The following is a 21,262-nucleotide window of genomic DNA, read 5'->3' as shown; positions in this document are numbered from 1 at the left end:
TGTTTTTTGAAACAGGATCTCATTCTGTTGCTCAGGCTGGAGTGCAATGGCGCCATCTCGGCTCACTGCAACCTCCGCCTCCCAGGTTCAAGCAATTCACCTGCTTCAGCATCCCAAGTAGCTGGAACTACAGGCATGTGCCACCATGCCTGGCTAATTTTTGTATTTTTAGTAGAGACGGGGTTTCACCATGTTGGCCAGGCTGATCTCAAACTCCTGACCTCATATGATCCGTGCACCTCGGCCTCCCAAAGTGCTGGGATTACAGGCATGAGCCACCCACCATGCTCAGCCTAGAGAAAAAAAAATTTGAGTAGCTAACATAGGAAAAGAGACAATTTAAAAAATTCATCTTCCACCATCAATGTTTTCAAAGTAAATTGTAAATGATAGACTAGAGTTTTATAAGAAGGAAAATGATTTTCTCCAGAATTTAAAAGAATTCTCCACCAAGAATAAAATTAGAAAACTTTCCACTCATTTGTAAGATTTTCACAAAGCACCACCTCACCTTCTTTTTCTTGAAAAGCATTACTCCAGGTAACTTTTTTACCCCTGTTTCCTTGTCTTGATTGTCTCCTAAAACAGATTCGAATATTTCTGATTCTTTGAATTTCTCCTCCTCCTCCTCCTCCTCCAGATCTGCCACTTCTTCTTCCCATTCCTCCACCTTACCACGCTTATCAGAACCTTTTCTTTCATGGGTTTCCTTTAAGGTTCCTATTTTCTTATTTTTAACTAAAACTTTGAATTTCAGTGCCTAAGGAAACAATTCGAGAGATAACAATTACACATTTACAAGTCAATTTGCATTGTAACAGTCATTGAAAAGTGTTTCACTATATTTCCAATTAGCCTACAGTAAAAAGATATGTAAGAACTCCATTTTTTCCCATACCCCTATTCACACCTCAGTAAAGGAATGAATACAGTGATACAATGCTATTGATTGTAATTCACCAAAAAATAAGCCTGTTATGATTGAGACTTACCATATGCCATTTCTTTTATATTTCACAAGTTGGTACTGTTCCAAAAATTTGAAATATGTGAAAAGTATATATATAAGTACTTACCATGATATTGCAATTAAAATGTTACAACTTCTGGTAGTAAGTGCTTCAGCTCGTCATTTTCTTATCCAACATTAAAAAGTATTGAATGAAATCAGGTATATTAAAATGTCTATCGTAAGTGTCTGGCATCTAGTATAGACTAAATTAAAGATTTGTAATAAAGACTCTTCAAATTTCTTCTGTATTACACATAAACATCATTAACTTAATATTTTCTGTCCATCAAATTTAGAAGCATAGCAAAATTTACCATCAGTGTCACTTGTGCTAAATTCGAAGATTTCTGGTTCCATTCTTTCACTTGGCTATGATTCGGGTTTAATCTTTGATGTTATGTTTCCAGCACTTTGCAAAATTCTTTACTATTTCTTTTCTGCCACAATTGAACACATTGAGTCTGTGGGCATTCTTATGCAGCAAAAGAACTGTGGTCTTTCCAAATTTCCTTAATTTAGCAAGTACATTTAAGTGCCGGCTCTGTTATATGCATTGCTGAAATCTGGGTTATAAAGTCAAGTCCTTTTCTCCAAGGAGCTTTGATTTTCCTTTCCATTTTGTCGTCCTCGGGTATCCATTCAAATTATTCCATCATCTCGGGTCTTCCCTCTTTCAGAATGACCCTTATAATACTCTCTACTGCAGAGTTTACCAAATGCACTCTGCAATCCTGTGCATTAAGAATATTATCAGAAGCGCTTGGGAAAGGGACACATTCCTAGGATCTGCTTCAAAATGAGGGAACCAGAATCTTGAATTGTGGGCTGGAATTGGGCCTCCTTAACAAGTCTCTAGGCAATTATTTTACACACAAGGACTGAATATTGTAGGATAAGGTAATTTTTTTTTTTTTTTTTTTTTTTTTTTTTTGAGATGGCGTCTCACTCTGTCACCCAGGATGGAGTGTAGTGACATGATCTCAGCTCACTGCAACCTCCACCTCCCAGGTTCAAAAGATTCTCCTGCCTCAGCCTCCTGAGTAGCTGGGATTACACGGTAACTTTAATTCTTCATTTACTCATTGAAAAGCACCTCCCTGCTTTAGTATGGAGCTAAAATTTGAATGAAAGCTATGTACGGGAATGCTAGAAAAATAGATTCATATATAATAGGAAGTGGGATTCTCTTCCAAGAAAGTTTAAAATTATTGTAAGTTCCAGAATTGGGCTATAATTCGGGTTTAATCTTTGATGCTATGTTTCCAGCACTTTGCGAAATTCTTTACTATTTCTTTTCTGCCACAATTGAACACATTGAGGCTGTAGGCATTCTTACGCAGCAAAAGAACTGTGGTCTTTCCATTTATCACACAATTCGTTTTTTTCTGTCTCAGTTCTATCATCAGCCCTATATTTCTTGTCACTGGTGTCACAACACTTTCACTTGAAAATTTTTCACTGATTTAAATAAAATGTTAAAAGAAGTAAAATTTGAAGATCTTCCAAATTTATTATGCCAAGGAGAAAAGTTCAGCCCTGGAAACTTAGTCATGTAATACAGCTGTATTTTTCTTCAATGGTGCATGACCATTGCTTTCTGACCTTTGTGTTGAGATGTTATACATTGACCAGACTCCCCATTCTTTATTCAAACCTAGACTAAATGACCTTAGAGATAGAGAACCTTGTGATTACCTCTTTACAATAGAATGTTAAGCAAACTCCTTAGAGTGTAATCAACAGTAGCCAATCAAATCTTAAATCTGTATGTTCGCCATTGTATGGAAAATACTGTACTTCTGTTCTGCACCTCTGTTTTTGTCTGTAAAAAACAATTTTCACTGTTTCCCACACCAGGAGCAATGACTACCATTCTTTGCTGTCTGTGTGTCCCAGAAAGTTACTCTCACACTTTGCACTTGAATAAATTCTTCTAACTGAATCCCAAGCCTTTTGATTATTTTAGGTTGGCAAAAATAATAATAATAAGGAAAATATAGAAGGAAATACTCAAATATTACAAAATATTGTTATGTCTAGCAAAATGAAGACATGTCAGAACCAAACTATTTGCAGTTAGACAACACTATTCACCAAAAAGAAAGTTTATTTATAATCTGATGGGGGATAGGGAGAAAGGCCCAGCAAAGAAAACTAAGCAGGCGTGGTCAAAGAGGAACGAGGGAAGGCTAAAGAATGTGGTGTTATAACAGAAAGTGTTTCAGGGAAAGGAAGTGGAGGTCCACAGTATTTAATGTTAATGAGAGGACAACCAGATGAAGACTAGAAGAGGTTCATTAGAATTTATCAGTAAGAAAATATTTGATGAATGTGATGGGAACTTTCCTGTGAAGTAATTAGAAGAGAAAGAGGGACTGAATAGGTTGCAAGGAGTCAAGAAAATGAAAATTTGGGCTGTGAGAGGGAGTAATTTCTTTCTTTTTTTTTTCAACAAGACAGAGTTTCGCTCTTGTTGCCCAAGCTGGAGCGCAATAGCTCAATCTTGGCTCACTGTAACCTCCGCCTCCCGGATTCAAATGATTCTCCTGCCTCAGCCTTCCTAGTAGCTAGGATTACAGGTGGATGCCATGACACCCGGCTAATTTTTGTATTTTTAGTAGAGACAGGGTTTCCCCATGTTGCTCAAGGCTGGTTTTGAACTCCTGACCTCAGGGTATCCGCCCGCCTCGGCCTCCCAAGGTGCTGGGATTACAGGCATGAGCCGCCACACCTGGCCATAGAAAGGGAGTAATAAAGAGACAGCCTGAGAGAGAAGTGAAGTCCTGATGGTAGATGTGGACATGATTTTTCAAAGCAAATACTTCAGTATGCTCTAATTAAGATGGAAAGGGTCATAGAGACAGGGAAATTGAAAAGAGTAGATTTTTTAAAGGCGAACCTGCTACCCAGCTGTTGAGATATTGGGTACTGACTCTATTTATAGTCTAGAACTTTTGCCACTTTCTAGAACTTTTGCCTGTGAAACATACTAAATTTCTGGTCCCTAATACTAATTACTTTGATATTGTGGACCCATGGGGTAGGAGACACAATCAAAATGTGGGTTTTACATATGTATACACACACACACACACACACACACACACACATATATATATATAATATAATTTTTATTGAAATACATTCACCTAAATGTTCATGAGAACATTCCCTAGGCAACATTGCAAAGATAACCTGCTATACATGATCAAAACTAAGCATTTTCATTGGTCTCTAGCCCAGTTTCATGGGCCAATATAATAGTGACATGTTTTCATGGGCTTTTTTCTTAACCTGAGTTTCTCAGAAAAAAATGTTACCTCTGGTGATGGTAGAGTATCAGGAAAATCAGCAAGCATATCAGAAAGCAAGGACTCTCCAAAAGTCATCTGCAAATTGTCTGCCATTATTTCTTGTTGGGCAGGGGAGCAGTGATTTTCTAAAGAGAGCACCACTGGGTAGTCAGATGTCTAAAAAAGTAACCATTACTATGGTTATTCATCAAAACTTCTAAATAATTATAATGCAATTAATATAAGTGTTTAATGTATCTTAAAACTTACTTCAAACGTTTAGTACCTTTGCAAAATAAGTATTCTTTAAACTGAAAGTACTTTTGAGTTTGGCAAAACAGAGACCATTAAATCTCTATTAAAAGAAAAATGTATTACTATTTGCACCAAAAGAATAGGAACACCTGAAGCATCCATCAGTGAATACTTATGTAAATAAATTATACTGGCCGGGCTCAGTGGCTCACACCTGTAATCCCTGCACTTTGGGAGGCTGAGGCAGGCAGATCATGAGGTCAGGAGATTGAGACCATCCTGGCTAACGTGGTGAAACCCCATCTCTACTAAAATTATAAAAATTATCCAGGTGTGGTGGTGTGTGCCTGTAATCCCAGCTACTCAGGAGGCTAAGGCAAGAGAATCACTTGAACCCAGGTGATTGCAGTGAGCCGAGGTTGCGCCATTGCATTCCAGCCTGGGTGACAGAGCAAGACTCCATCTCAAAAATAACAATAATAATAATAAATAAATTATACCATATCCATATAAAGGAATGATATAGACCAATTAAGAAGAAGGCAAGATGAGCACAGTGGCTCATACCTGTAATCCCAGCACTTTGGGAGGCTGAGGGAGGTGGATCCCCTGGGGTCAGGAGTTCGAGACCAGGCTGGCCAACATGGCGAAACCCTGTTTCTACTAAAAATGCAAAAAAAAAAAATTAGCTGGGCATGGTGGCAGGTGCCTGTAATCCCAGTTACCTGGGAGGCTGAGCCAGAATTGCTTGAACTGGGAGGTGGAGATTGCAGTGAGCCAAGATTGCACCATTGCACTCCAGCCTGGGTGATGGAATGAGACTCTGTCTCAAAAATAAAAAATAAAAAAAGAAGAAGAAGACAGAGATATCTATACTACTATAGAAAGTTATCTATGGATTTATGAAGAAAAGCAAGTTACCAAAAAGTAGCATGCTATATTTTTATTGTTAATATACAAATATTTAGAGAGTTTAAAACATGAAACAACAACATTATTAACACTGATGAGTGGGGGGAAATGTTAATATTCTGCTTTTTCAATTTTAAGTTCTGTAATCAAAACTCATTGTTTTAGACATAGAAACAAAGATAAAGATATTTCCAGTTTCTAATAGCAAAGGAGTTTTTTTAAGCGAAGGTGGCTCTACAAAGGTGTTTTCTGCCCTTTCTCACTGCTATAACTTCAAAACTTGCCATAAAATAGGGAACAAAACATCATTGGATCTTATTTAGGATTTTTTTCTTTGTTTTGATTTCATATATACTTATCAGGGCACAAATTTACCAATTTGTAAACAAGCCAGGGAATCACAAGTCTTGCTGCATTTTCACAGCACTCAGAACAGGGCAGATTATTACTATGTCTTTTTAATGTATGAGTGTTTTGCTCTGTGGCTGCTGTGACAAAAATTACTACAAATCTTTGTGGCTTAAAACAACAACATTTATTCTCTCACCGTCTAGTCACCAGAGATTTGAAATCAGTTTCACTGGTCTGAAATCAAGGTGCTGGTAAGGCTGCACTCCCTTGGAAGGCACTGGGGAAGAATCCTCCTTGTCTCTTCCAGGTTTGGGTGGCTGCCCACATTCCTCGGCTTGTGGCCACATCTCTCTAATCTCTGTCCCTATCTTCCCATTGCCTTCTCCTCTGTTGTATCAAATCTCTCTCTACTTCCTTCTTATAAAAGTTCATATGATGGTGTTTAGGGCCCGCTCAGATAATCCAGAATAATCTCCCCATCTAGAGGTTTTTAACTTCATTACATCTACAAAGACACTTTTTCCAAATAAAACAACATTTACAACTTCTAGGAATTAAAACTTAATATTTTTGGAAGCCCTTATTTGACCTATACAATGACCTTCTCAACTAGAGTGAGTCCACTGACTCACTCTGACCCCAACAGAATAGTGTACAGTTTTTTCCAAATATAATAAATAATTCTGAGACTGGGGCTCAGAATAAAAGCTGGATTCTTCCATGAGGTCCTGATATCACTGATGTCATTTCTCTATGTTCTTGGCTCCATCCTCTGGGAAGATCCACTTTCTTTTATCTTCCTTGGCCACATTGAAAGTGGATGTTGAGGAGTTTGCTCTCTTGGAAGCCAAGCAATGTTTGCAGCGCATTTCCTTACTAAAGGCTGTTTTAAGGCTGACCTAAGAGTCATACTTGTGGGTTTTTTGGGATTTTTTTGGGCAATTTAAGTCCCTCAAAACTTAGATTTCTTATGTATGTATTCTCATAAGTTCATGCAACTAGACCCAAGGTTTTTTCCTAGTCATAATTATCATCTATTTAATTTCATGTCCTCTTTTTCCAAATGAATAGTGACTACCTTGAGTTGGAAGTCTAAATTTTAATCTGATCTATGCTGCAAAACTGAGTCACCTTGTTCAGCTAGGAAATCTCATTGACTCTCCATTGCTCAAAGCCTTGTTTAAAATCTCACTTCTTGCTCTTTGGGAGTTTTTAAATACATTCTGTTGTGTATACTTAAGGTACACAACATGATGTTATGGGACACACGTAGATAGTGGAAAGGTTATTATAGTGAATCAAATTAGCATATCCATCTATCCATCATTTCACATTTACCCTTTTTTAAATTTTTATGGCAAGAGCAGCTAAAATCTACTCATTCAGCATGAATACCATACACAGCACAATTTTATTAACTGTAATTCTCATAGGGTACATTAGATGTCTAGACTTTTTCATCCTACATATATGCTACTTTATGGCCTCAGACCTACCTGTCTCTATTTTCTTCTCCCTCCCCACACCTCATTCCTGTCAACCACTGTTTTTTTCTCTATCTCTGTATATTTGAGAGTTTTTTTTTTTTAATTCCACATGTAACTGAGATCAGGCATTATTTCTTTCTGTGTCTGGCTTATTTCACTTAACATAATGTCCTTACCCATGTTGTGGTAAATGGAAAGATCTCATTCTTTTTAAAGACTGAGTCATATTCCATTGTATATATCCAATTTTCTTTATCCATTTGTCTGTCAATGAACATTTACGTTGTTTCCATATCATGGCTATTGTGAACAATTCTGCAGTGAACATTGCAGCATAAATATCTTTATGAGATGGTTATTTAATTCCCTTTGGGTATGTACCAAGAAGAGGGATTACTGGGTCATATGTGGCTCTATTTTTTAATTCTTTGGAAACCTCCATGCTGCATTCCCATTGGTGGTACCAATTTACGTTTCCACCATCAGTGTACAGAGTTCCCTTTTCACCACACCCTAATCAACATTTGGTATCCTTTGACTTTTTGATGAGACCTTCTAACATGGTAAGACTGTGAGGTGGTATCTCATAGTAGTTTTGATTCGCATTTCCCTGGTGACTAATAATGTTGCGTGGCCATTTTTATGTCTTCTTTGGAGAAATGCCTATTCAGGGTTTTTTTTTTTCATTTTTTAATCAAGTTTTTTTTCCACTAATGAGTTGTATGAGTTCTTTATAAATTTTGGATATTAATCCCTTATCAGATACATGGTTTGCAAATATTTTTTCCCAGTTCATAGGCTGTGCTTTCATTCTGTTGATTGTTTCCTTTGCTGTGCAAAAGCTTATTAGTTTGATGTAGTCCCAGTTACCTATTTTTGCTTTTGTGATCTGAGCTTTTGATGTAATATCAAAAAAATAATTGCCAAAGTCAGTGTCTAGGAGATTTTCCCCATGTTCCCTTCTAGGGTTTTCATAGTTTCTAGTCTTATATGTAAGTTTTTTTATCCATTTTAACTTGATTTGTTGTGTATGGTGTAAGATAAGGGTCTAATTTCATTCTTTAGCACGCTGAAATTAAGTTTTTTCAGTACCATTTATTGAAGATGCTATCCTTTACCATTTTGTCTTCTTGGTCTCCTTGACAAAAATTAGGTTGACCATATATTCTTAGGTTGATCTCTAGGCTCTCTAATCTGTTCCACTGGTCTATATGTCTGTTATTCTATACAGGACCATGCTGTATTGATTCCTATAGCTTTGAAATATAATTTTAAATCAGAAAGTGTGACACCTCCAACTTTGTTTTTATTAGAATTATTCTGGCTATTTGAAGTCTTTTATAGTCCTTTACAAATTTTAGGACTTTCTTTTTCTATTTATATGAATAATGCCATTGGAATTTTGATAAGGATTGCATTAAATCTGTATACTGTAGCCCAGTATAGTTGTTCACACCTGTAATCCCAGCACTTTGGAAGACCAAGGTGAGAGGATCTTCTGAGGCCGGGACTTTGACACCAGCCTCAACAACATACGAATACCACACCCCAAGGGAAAAAAACCCTGTGTATTGCTTTAGATAGTATGAACATTTTAACAATATTATTTTATATCTTCTGATTCAGGAGCATAGGATATCTTTTCACTTACTTGTTTCTGCAATTTCATCCATGTTTTGTAGTTTTCAGTATACAGATCTTTCACTTCTTTGGTTAAATTTATTCCTATATATGTCATTTTTATACTATTGTAAATGAGATTTTTTTTTTTTTTTTTTTTTTTTTTGAGACGGAGTCTCGCTCTGTCGCCCAGGCTGGAGTGCAGTGGCCAGATCTCAGCTCACTGCAAGCTCCGCCTCCCGGGTTTACGCCATTCTCCTGCCTCAGCCTCCCAAGTAGCTGGGACTACAGGCGCCAGCCACCTCGCCCGGCTAGCTTTTTTGTATTTTTTAGTAGAGACGGGGTTTCACCGTGTTAGCCAGGATGGTCTCGATCTCCTGACCTCATGATCCGCCCGTCTCGGCCTCCCAAAGTGCTGGGATTACAGGCTTGAGCCACCGTGCCCGGCCGTAAATGAGATTATTTTCTCAATATCTTTCAATTAGGTCACTGTTTGCGTATAAAAATACTACTGATATAAACATGTTGATCTTGTGTTCTGCAACTTTACTGAATTGATTTATGAGTTCTAACAGGGTTTTCATGTGGAATCGTTGGGCTTTTTTACAGACAGGCTTATGTCATCTGAAAGTAAAAATAATGTTGCTTCTTTTCTTCCTATTGGAAAGAATAGGAAGTATTGCATTTTGTCTCTTTCTGATCTAGTTGCCCATTTCTTGCTTTTTGAAATCTTGGAAGCTATAGGCTTTTCATCTTTGCAAGGCCTTTGAATTTTAAGACTGTCACTGCTTTTTTTAATTCATTTTTCCACTCTGAATTAGGTGACGGAGTTAGCCACGCAAATATTTGGGAAGAGTATTTCATATAAAGGGGGAACAGCAAATACAAAGGCCTTGAGATATGTCTGAAAAAGACTAAGGAGTCCAGAATGGCCAAGTGAACAGGGATGGAGCAGCAGGAGAGTTAAAAGAGGCAATGAAAAACTGACCACTGAGGGCCTTGTGAGTCATTGTACAAATTTTAGCTTTTATTTTGAGTGAGGTCGGAGGCTTTGAGAAGGGGAATGACATAGTCTGACTTACTAAAAATCACTCTGGTTGATATGTTGAGATGAGATTGCAGGCAATAAGAAAAGAAGCAAGAATATCAAAGAAGAGGGCACTGGGATCATTTAAGTGAAAGGTAATGTTGATTGACTAGAACAGTGACAGTAAGAATGGGCAGAGATAGCTAAATTCAGGATATATTTTAAAAGTAAAGCCAAGATGATTTGCTGAAGAATTGATTGAGGGGCTTGAGAGAAGGAGAAGAAGGTTACAGTTGGCAAAAAAGGTTTTGGCTAGAGCATATGAAAGTTGTCATTAATGAGATGGGGAAGATCATGGTGAGAACAGGACTGGAGAAATATCAGGGAGCTCAGTTTTAAACATGTTAAATATGCCTATTCATGTCCAAGTGGTAATGTCAAATAGGCAGTTGTGTACATTGGTGTGAGTTCAAGAGAGAGACTGAAGTAGAGATAAATACATATAGAAATAACAGAAACTACATGTTTAGGAGAATCAGTGCCATACTCTCAATGTTTTTACACTAAGATAGAAATTATTCATATATGACATTTGTATCTTTGGAATATTTATTGTGTACTGTATTTTAATATATAGTAGATAAATTTATATAAATTTGTGATTTTAAGTTTATGTTGACAGATTATGTAATGTATTGACATAGGAGAAATTTAAGCATGTTATATTTGTAAATTTAATGTATTAGGTACACATTACATAGTTTTAGTACATAGTAAGAATTCTTTTAGTCATTTTGATTGTAGTAAAATTGTACTATCATTGAAGTACTTAAGAAATCAAGTGTGTTAAGTTTACAAAAACAACTTAAAATATCTGAAGGTGCAAAATTAGCCACGTTTACAAATGAAACCAGTGCTATTTAGAACTCCTTAACATTGAGGGATTGCAAAAACCTGCTCAATTTGTAGGGTAGGATTCATACACTGAGCTTAAATTCTAGGAATAAATATATCTTTGAATCTATAATAAATTAAAAATTATTGAATCCAAAGTAAACTTCTGAACATTTCTTACCATATCAATAGCTGTCATTACAGTCAATAAAATGTTAATTGAAATGATGCATTGTTGACACATTTTATTCTGTCTTGAAAGTAAAAGAGTTGAATATTGGTAAAATATCTACTTATTACCTAGACCAGTATTTCTCAAACTTTCCTGCCATCATCCACAATAATAAATATATTTTACATTGTGAAACAATACACACACACACACACACGAGTAAACAAAAATTTCCATGAAACACTTGTACCTTACCACCTGAACCTAACTTCGATAAATCTACCTTTAACTGCATACAACATGGATTTCACTGCCTACTAATGGATCATAACCCACAATTCGAAATATCATCTAAAATAAGGCTAAGCATTATAGGATTTTGAAGCAAGTAAATTAGAATTGCTTCTGTTTAAATAGCGACAGTTGAAAAAAGATATGTACATACCATGAATGCGTACTTGTGTATAGCTTGGATAACAGTTTTAAACAGAAGTTTGCTGGTGAGTGTGTAGCCATGATATACAACAGGTTCATTTTGTGCTCCATCCCAGCAATCAATCTCCAAACAACGGCATCCTTTCACAAGGGCACTAGCAAAATTTCCGCAAAATAAAATGTTACTCCTGGACCATTAAAAATATATACCAAAGTACTAAAACATTCCAAAGACTATTTGTGATTTTATAATAAATGCATAAATGAGTCCATAAAACTCTATAAAAACTTGTCTTTAGGACAAGCTTTGAATCTCTAGAAATTTACATTATAAAGGAAGACACAGACTGTCTGTGTAGTACAACACTGTGTCTTTCTTTCTAGTCAAATGTTTTACTCTTGTGCTCTCCATACCATGCTTGGTTTTCAGTAAGCAATGAAGATACCTGCTCCATAGTTGTAGCTCTGAAACATCCCTACTCCCAACCCATACAATTTTACTTATGGTGGCATTTACTGTTCAATGCCATACCAATGAAAAGCGATGATGTTCAAAGCCCTCTCGGAATAGTAAAATCTATTAATAAAATCTTATCTAATTCTTTCCTCATGTCAGGCTTTGGGGGAATGAGGTATATGGTAGAAAGGGAAGGATAAAGAAAAGATAAACTGTGATAATACTTGCTCCCTGGAAACAATGTTGGCTAGACGGTATGGAAACTAGAGGGCCTGGTGAATCAGCAAATAATCCTTCTCTGTCTAACCATTTTACATAAGGCCATCTCTAATTTTAATCCAAGTAAGCACTAGAGAAAATTAAGGTTTATGCCAAGGAAGCCTGGATACTTGCTAATCTATGTCTATTCGACTCGCAATTTCACTGGGAGAAAAGTATGACTTGCTTGCCTCAGAATATAAATTCACAGCTTTATCAAAACTGAGGAAAATATATTTCTACTTCTACTGATATCTAAAACTGGGTCTGATTTTTCTGCCTAAAAATATCAGTTTCTTGATTTAAACGTAAATTCTATCTTAGGTTCATTAAATCAGTTGTACCCACTGGGTTTAAATTAATTCTCAGTGTTCATACTACAAGAGAGCAGAGACAGGATGCTTTATTAGCACATATGCTTTTATTTACTCTGTGTCAGTTGAAGCTGATTGCATTCAGATTTTTCACTGACTTTAAAATAATGAATATAAGCAAATAGGGATGTCTCAAAATATTCATACCCAGCCCAGAGTAGGCCATTGTATGTCATCATGAAATAGGTCATTTGCCCCAAATTACCAGGAGTTCACTCAAATTTATTGATTTATGTATAGATATTGTTTTATTGATTCATGCAAATGTAGATATAGCATTAAGATAATTCTTTAAATTATTTCACAGACACATACACAGAGTTGTATAGTTGTTCCTATTATCTATGAACCTGGCCTGACATGGGTAGTAATATGTGCCAACCACAGACAGGGTCAGCAACAGTAACATGAGGCAATGGTTAGTGCTGGTTCTATAAGAGCAGGGATTGAAATTTCAGCCCATAAAACATGTTTGACATAAACTGACTGTTAGTAAATATTTATTGTGTTTATATTAGAAAAAATGAGAGCTGTAGCGATGTAAGAAGAAAAGTGGAAGGCAGAAAAATGTGATCTTCTAAAATGCGATCTTGGAAGAGACAAAACTGAATCTGAGAGCTGACTTGAAACACCAGGATCTTAGAATTGATGCATATTAAGAATGAGGTTAAAGAAACTCCCTTGTCATACATAGAGATATTTTTCCATAGAAAGCCAAGTTAACACTTGTTTTCCAATAAGTACATTAAATTACCCCTCTGTCTACAGGCTACTCTTTTCCACTGGGACGATTTTGCCTCAGGAGGGATTTGGCAATGTCTGGAGACATTTTTGGCTGCCACAGCTGGAGATGGGGAAGGTTTGTAACTGACATCTAGCAGGTAACGGTCACAATGCTACTAAACATTCTGCAATGCACAGGACAGTCCCCAACAACAAAAAATTATCTGTCTCAAAAACTGAAAAGTTTGAGAAACCCTGCCATAAGTCATGACAACCTGGAGAAGGGAGTGTGGTCCCAGCACAAAGTACTTATATAAAGTCAGTAGCTTTTCTAAACAGAAGCACAGAGCACCAAATGGGCCATATAAGAAAATGAACCTTTTAGATTTAGTTCTTCTTTGGAGATCACATTTAGTCCCTTTCTAGGGAGACGACCCTAGAAGTACTTAGGTAGGAGCATAGCTAAGAATAGATAACACAATTATGACACTAAGCAATGTACTGAATTCAGGACTGTCTAAAATATGAGAGAGAGAGAGAGAGAGAGAGAGAGAGAGAGAGAGAGAGAGAGAGAGAAACCTTATATACCCCCTTGAGAATAATAGAGATAAAAGACAGAAGAACCCTGATGAGAAAGTAAGGCATTAGAGAAGAAGAGAATTGGTGAATCTCATCTATCTTGGAGGCTTCACCAACCAGTCAAATTTTCATTAAGAAAAATTAAATTCTTAATAAATTCTTTTGGGGTGTTTGGGTTTTTTTTGTTTGTTTGTTTGTTTGTTTGTTTTTCAGAGACAGAGTCTCGCTCTGTCACCCAGGCTGGAGTGCAGTGACGTGATCTCGGCTCACTGCAAGCTCCACCTCCCGGGTTCACGCCATTCTCCTGCCTCAGCCTCCCGAGTAGCTGGGGCTACAGGTGCCTGACACCTCGCCCGGCTAATTTTTTGTATTTTTAGTAAAGACAGATTTCACCGTGTTAGCTAGGATAGGGTTTTTTAATTTTGCTGGTTTTTGTTTTATGCGTCTGGGTTTTCTTTGTTTTGTTTTATTTTAAGATGGGGTCTCTTTCTGTCACCCAGACTACAGTGCAACCTCAAAGTCCTAGGCGCAAGTAATCATCCCACTTCAGCCTCCCAGGTAGCTGGGACTACAGACACATGCTACCACACTTGGGTCATTTGCTTTGGTTTTTTTGTTTGTTTGCTTGTTTAAGTGCACAATGCTTTATTTAGGCATGTGGTAATGCACTATAATGTACAACTTCAGAGTTTTGTTAACTAATTGTCTTTGTATTGGAGAAATGGACCTAGAATATTCATAGAGAAATCTTGTCTGGCCCATGGATACTCTGGGCAAATAAGGTGGTCACCTAATCCTTGGCAGAAGTTCTAAATTTGGCTACATTTGTAGAATTGCAGATGAATATATTTCTTGGCTTATGGATTTATTTATGTATTTAGATTTTAGGTTGGAGAAGAAGCAATATTTATTTGTAAAGTGTCTTAATTTCTATGGAAGAACGTTTGCTTTCCTGACTCGTATTTGATGATGACAGTAAATTGTCTTGCCTATTTTATCAGCACAGAGTATGAGTTCTCTGGAATGCTGCCAGAGAACAATCTTGAGCTTTCTACTTGGGTGGTGTGGGGAAAAAACCAGCAAGAACTATATTGTGAAAGAAAACTTTTCATAAATAATATTGGCTCTTGCTACTTCTTTAGATAGTTTTAATTTTATCTATGGATCAGGCCAACCTTTAAAAACTGCATATTCAGACTAGATGGTTTGGTGCCCCGCAAAAATGTTTTCCGTGATTGCGCAATGTCATGCCAACCACTTACATGCGGAGGCATATAAGGGAAAGTTTTATCTTCTCTAACTGTGATGTTGAGGACACTACACTATTTCACTTTGATCCTCCTTTTTAGAAACAAATGGAGAAAATTGCTCTCTCATTCACTACTGTTTTTCATGATCATTGTAAACCTTATAACTAATCCTGTTTCTCTCTTGACTTTGACTGCTAGGAAACTTACAGGTGATATTCTCCAGGCATTCTAGAATTTGTACAGAACTACAGAACTTTGTGGTATGAAATTTCCACTCTTAACTTTATTTCATCTATTTATCTTTAAATTTCCTTCAAATACTTCCTATAAACTATCAAGGCATAAAATATTATAATTTTTATTGTAATTTCTTTAGATTGTGTAATGTTACCATTTTCTATTTGAAGTTGAATTTTAACTGGTAATAAAATAAATTTAAGAATCTTTTGGTACATTAAAATATTGAATACTATACAGCAGTAATATTATTTTTCCTTTTGTAAATATGAGGAAATTGAGATACACAATGGTTATATCTGTCACAAAATTAACAGATGAGGGAAAGGGAAGAAATATGAGCACTAGTAACTTAAACATTAATATTTAAACACTATATTATGCCACTAGTCATAAGGAAAAATATTATGAAATACTTTCATTCTAAGCATGTATCTTCCAAAGGTGGATAAAGAAACAGAGAAAAGTACAATTAAATTTAAATGCAAATTCGCAGTTGGATGAAACTTTTTCTTGCAATGTAAAAGTAATTATATATATTTCTAAATAAAACTGCTTTAATATTTATATTTTCTCTCTTTAAATAATTAAAATAACAAAAAATGAACAGAAATTCCTGTAATGAAGTTATATCTATAAATTGGGCTATCTTTACAGAATTCTAAATGAATAAATTTCCAAATTTGTGAATTTATGTCTTTACTTAGATTTGAAATTAGAGAACCAGCAATATTTAGTTGTATGTTTGCTGTTATCTTGGAATTATAAGATATCTTTTCTATTGATGGTTTTACCTTAAGTAATACTATCTAATCATTTGGTTTTAAATATCCCACATATGCTGATGACTTCCAATTCTGCTTTTCCAGTCTGATAACTTCTGAATTCCACACACATATACCCAACTGACTATCTGATCAGCCATTGGTAACTAATTGGTACCTCAAACTTAACATGGAAACCACAGAACACTTGCATGTCGCCTCACACCCTACAATGGACTTCTCTCTTGGGCTTCAAAATCTCAGCCAACAGTTTCACTGTAATTTGGTTATTGGGATGAAAATCTTGATTCCTCTCTTTCCCTCATATCTCTCTTCAAATCACCTGGTAAGTCATGTTGGCTCTGCCTCCTAAAATGGTCCCCAATATATAATGGTTCAACTTACAATTTTTCAACATTATGATAGTGCAAAGAAAGTATGCACTCAGTGGAAATCACACTTCGAATTTTGAATATTGGTCATTTCCCAAGCTAGCAATATGCTGTATGAGATACTCCATCGCAAGATGCTGAGCAGCAGCTGTGAGCTACAGATCCTACTCAGCCACATGATCACAAGAGTAAGTAACCAAGACTCTACAGTGTCCTGTGTTGCCAGTTTTGGGGGTGCTTTTAGAGAGGGGATATGATTTAGCCTCACTGTAAGCTAGTGTAAGTGTGTTAAAGTAAGCTAGGTTAAGCTATAATGCTTGGTAGGTTAGATGTACTAAATGCATTTTCAACTTAAGATATTTTCAAGTATTGGGATGTAATCACTTTGTAAGTCGAGAAGCATCTGTCTCTCAAATTCAACCACTTATCATCTCAGCTGCTGGCTCATGAGTTCACCACCACCTATATCACCTGCACTGCTACACCATCTTTCCAAATCATAGTCTACCTCCACTCTGGCCCCATCAGTCATTCCTCCACATTACTGAATAGATCAAATTATGACACTATCTTAAGAAAAATCCTTCCCAGTGCAGCTGTAATAAAATCTATTCTCCTCTCCATGCTCTACAAGATCCTCATTAACTGACTCTACCTACCTCCTCAAACTCACCTCCCTTCATTCACCATTGACTTGTCTCCAGCAGCATTTGCCATTTTTCTCTCAATTAAACATGCCAAGCACTTGCTCTGTTTAACATGACCTTCCTACTAATCTCTCTAAGGCTTCCTGTATCATCACTCATGCCACAACTATTTCATTTCACCTCTTCAGAAGACTTTTCTGACAACTTTACCCTAAGTAACACCCTCCACCTCACAGTCACTTTCCATCACATTACCTTAGTTCATCTTCCCCGTATGATTCATTCATCCTTGAAAACATTTTTACCTGGTTATTATCTGTCTATCTGCTTGTACACAGATATATGTAGCAGCTTTGAAAATCTCATTCACCACTGTATCTGAGCTGACTAAACTGAAGTCTGCTGTTAACAGTATGATAGATACATTGTTAGGTATAAAATCAGCAATGCAATGCAGATTATTTTTAATCTGTGTAAACTACTTAGCATACAAGTCTATAAAAATCACTATCCATAAATGCGAAGTTATACAATGTACTGTATTTATGTGTTGGCTTTAGTTATACTATGTGTTCTGATGTCTGAGAATTAATTTTAACCATGCTTATTAAAATCTAGGATCTTCTGACTAGCTAAATAACAGTCTTCTTCATATGCTTTCCTTTGAGAAGTATCTATGTTATTCAGCAAACTTTGGAGGGGCCATAACCATGGAGAAGAGTTCAACATGTGGGATTATGTGTGCAATATAATACTAATGCATAAAATAAATTATGTTGCCACTTCGTCCAAATGTTGGATCTTCAAGATACATACAAATAAAAATTCCTATTCCCTATGAGTTTGGATAACATGGGAGTCTTCTTTTTATTGTGCACTCTTGCCTACTGAGGTAGACACTGCCAAGAACTTCCATGTATTTTTAAATGTAATAGATTTAAAAATCAAATAAATACCTTACATATCCCCAAAGGTCACTTGGTCCCACTAATTGATCAGATACCAAATATGTGTTATGTGAAGATGAAATAAAATAATCATTTAATGGATGAGTCATATCTTGATAAACTTTTCTACATTCATTTTTAAATAGTAGACATTCACGTGAATCCATGTATCTTGTAAAACCTTCAAATGACATTTGGCGTGCTTTCCTAACTAAAAAAAATAAATAAAATAAGTTAAAAGGATGCAAAAATACCATTAGCAAGATAAAAAACTACATCTCACTTGTAAACTTATTCAGTAGTAGAGCATATTTCTAAAATATTCCTTTAGAATTAATATTCATACTATATGTTGTTTGGAAACAAATTTTGTAGTAAAACCTTTAGTTCTTCCATATTAACATTCAAGTAAAGAATATATTATTTAATTATCTCTGATTTTTTTATGTTTTGAAAATACACACAAGAAAAGTGCATATATTATAGATCAATAAACTTCCACAAGCTACACATCTGGATAATGGCACACAGGTCAAAGAACAAAGCATTGCAGTGTTCCAGAAGCCTGCCTCCGACTAACTTTGCAGTTGCTCACCACACCCAAGTATATCCACTGATTTGACTTCTAAAAGAATAGATTAGTTTTCTTTGGTTGTTGTGCTTCATATGAATTGACTCAGACAACATGTATTTTTTGTACCTGGTTTCTTTTACTCAACATTATATTTCAAAGATTTATTCTTGTAGTTGCCTGTAGTTATACATTGCTCATTCCCATTACTTTACAGTATTCCATTGTATGAGTATGCCACAATTTATTTATTCATTCTATCACTGATAGGCATTTAGATAATTTCCTGTTTGGGGCTGTTACAAATTGTGCTGCCAAAAATAACCAGTAAATGTCTTTTGGTGCAAATATATACACATTTATGTATGGTGCATGCCTAGGAGTGGAATTGCTGGGTCATTTGCATATGATCACCTTTAGTAATTAATCTCTGCACTTTTTTACTCACTATAATATGTACCAAAATATCAATTTAATCAGAAGACTGGCTCTGGAAACAGACAGCCTGGACTCATATCCATTTAACTTGTTATATGACCTTGAGCATGCTAGCTAACCTCTCCCTATCTGTGGAATGGAGGTAATAATAGGATCTACCCTTATATATTAACTCTATAATTTTTTGTTGCTATTATTGCTATTGATAGTTCATTTTAACCAAAAAGAAAAGGTGACATGAGCATTCACTTGATTAGAGTGTGATCTTTGGCAGAGAATTTTATTTCCAGGAATTTATCCTATAGAAGTAGAGACTCAGTGATGTACAAAAATGCTCACATTAGCATTATTTATGAAAGCAAGATAAGAGCGGGGGAATAAACAAATTAAAGCTCAAAATATGATACAATACTAAGTAACCATTAAGAATAATGTATCATAAAAATATAGTGACGTAAGTAAATGTTTATGACATCGTAAAAATGAAGAAGACAGCATTCAAAATGCTATTACTATTTTGGTTTAAAATATAAAAGTAGAAGAAAATAAATAAAATTTTTATAGGTATATAAACCCTCTATTTCAAAACCATCTAAATTTAGGAAGAGAGAAGTGTATGGAGCAAATGAATCATGCATAGTAACAGTAATGACTTGCATATATTTATTATTTTTCCCTGTTTAATTAGTAGTAATTGGCTTAGCCCTTTTGAGCTATTGAATAATTAAATAAATATCTTCAGTAACGGAATAGAAAATAAACTCATTTTGTTCCCTTAAAAACTACCAGTTTGAAATTACGATTAATCACATGGATTTTTAAAAACCTCATTTGGTACGTGTCACATACCAATGAGGGATGAGGCTGAGGAACTTGGCAGCATTTGGAACTATAAGATCATAATTCAAATGCGCCTTAATAAGACACCAAAGTGATCAATAATCATGTAAATGAAATGCAAGGTCTTGGCTGTGTTGGAGAGTATTGGAGGCAGGTGAAGGCTCAAAAGAGGAAATGGATGAACAGTATAAAATTGTAGTTAAAACGCAAACACAATTCCAAAGTGTCACTGCCACCATCCCAATATCTCATTTGTATCTTTTAATTTACCACCTGAAGTTAACAGTGCCAAAGTAATTTTTTTGGTAATATTCTCTAGATCAGTGCTACTGAAAGTCCTCATCTGTAAACTGGTTGTTTCCAGTTGGCAATGACATAAAGAGCTTGAGCCAGAACATAAATCAATTCACTACTTCCTTAGAGAAAGTCTTGCTATGAAAAAAAAAAAAAAAAAAGTAAACTAAACTCATCAGTTCTGCTTAGTGATACAGTTGCTTAATATTCAGGTGCAAGCTCTTTACCTTGCTGCAAACCTGCAAAAGTTTAATGGTGCTGAGACCAAATTGTCACTAACACTGAACTCAATGACACCACTACAATTGAGAACCCTCCAAAATCTTTGCATGGCACTCAATCATGAAGCCGAAATTTTTACTGTGGCCCTCTGCCAGTCTCTCCAAACTCATCTCCCCCTCATTCTCAAAGTTCTAACCACACAGTCCTCCTGTTCCTTCAGTTCTTCAACTCAGGTTTAAAGTTTCCCTTTCTTGTACCTTAGACACTTCTCTCATTTTGTCACATAACTTGTCCATTCTTTCCATTTAAGTCTCAGCTCAAATCTCACACTCTCAGAGAGGGTTCTCCTAAACACCCAACCTGAGCTAGGCCTCCCAGGTCATCTGCTCTCCATCACCTTCCCTGCTCTATGTTTCCATGTCACATAACACTCTCTTAAGTTATCCTTTTACGTGCTTCATTATTTACTGTCAACTTTCCTCCAACCCATCAGGAATTCAAGACCTAATTGCCTTGTTCTTCACTGTATCTTCAGTCCCCAAAACCATACTTGATTAATGCAGATAAATATTTGAATGAATTATGAATGTATGATCCAATGCAGAAATAAGTTTGGGTTTGTTAGTACCTACATTATCATATGTCAAACATTGGTAGCCTAAACCAACTTAAAGAGGCAAAACTTGAACTTTCATACGCCCCTTCTAGGTGAATATTTTGAGTTATTCTATCAGTTAATTTCTGTAAGGTCAAACATTGTGCTTTAACAATGTTTTGGTACCATTATATGAATATTTTATTGTATTTGCTT

General features: G+C 35.8%; 1 protein-coding gene across 1 annotated transcript in view; it reads right to left on the bottom strand.

Moving 5' to 3' along the window:
* The window catches only part of PLCZ1 (phospholipase C zeta 1), a 54,872-nt gene that overhangs the window by 19,425 nt on the left and 14,185 nt on the right, over positions 1-21,262 (bottom strand). Inside the window, 4 exon segments of the mRNA XM_017888604.1 lie at positions 502-760; positions 4,333-4,482; positions 11,469-11,613; positions 18,096-18,297. Of these exon segments, the coding sequence (XP_017744093.1) occupies positions 502-760; positions 4,333-4,482; positions 11,469-11,613; positions 18,096-18,297 (756 nt within the window).

Source organism: Rhinopithecus bieti, unplaced genomic scaffold, assembly GCF_001698545.2.
Source record: "Rhinopithecus bieti isolate Rb0 unplaced genomic scaffold, ASM169854v2 scaffold_15769, whole genome shotgun sequence".
NCBI classification, from domain to species: Eukaryota; Metazoa; Chordata; class Mammalia; order Primates; family Cercopithecidae; genus Rhinopithecus; species Rhinopithecus bieti.
The sequence above is the reverse complement of the archived record's forward strand: the minus strand, read 5'-3'. Positions and strand labels throughout refer to the sequence as shown.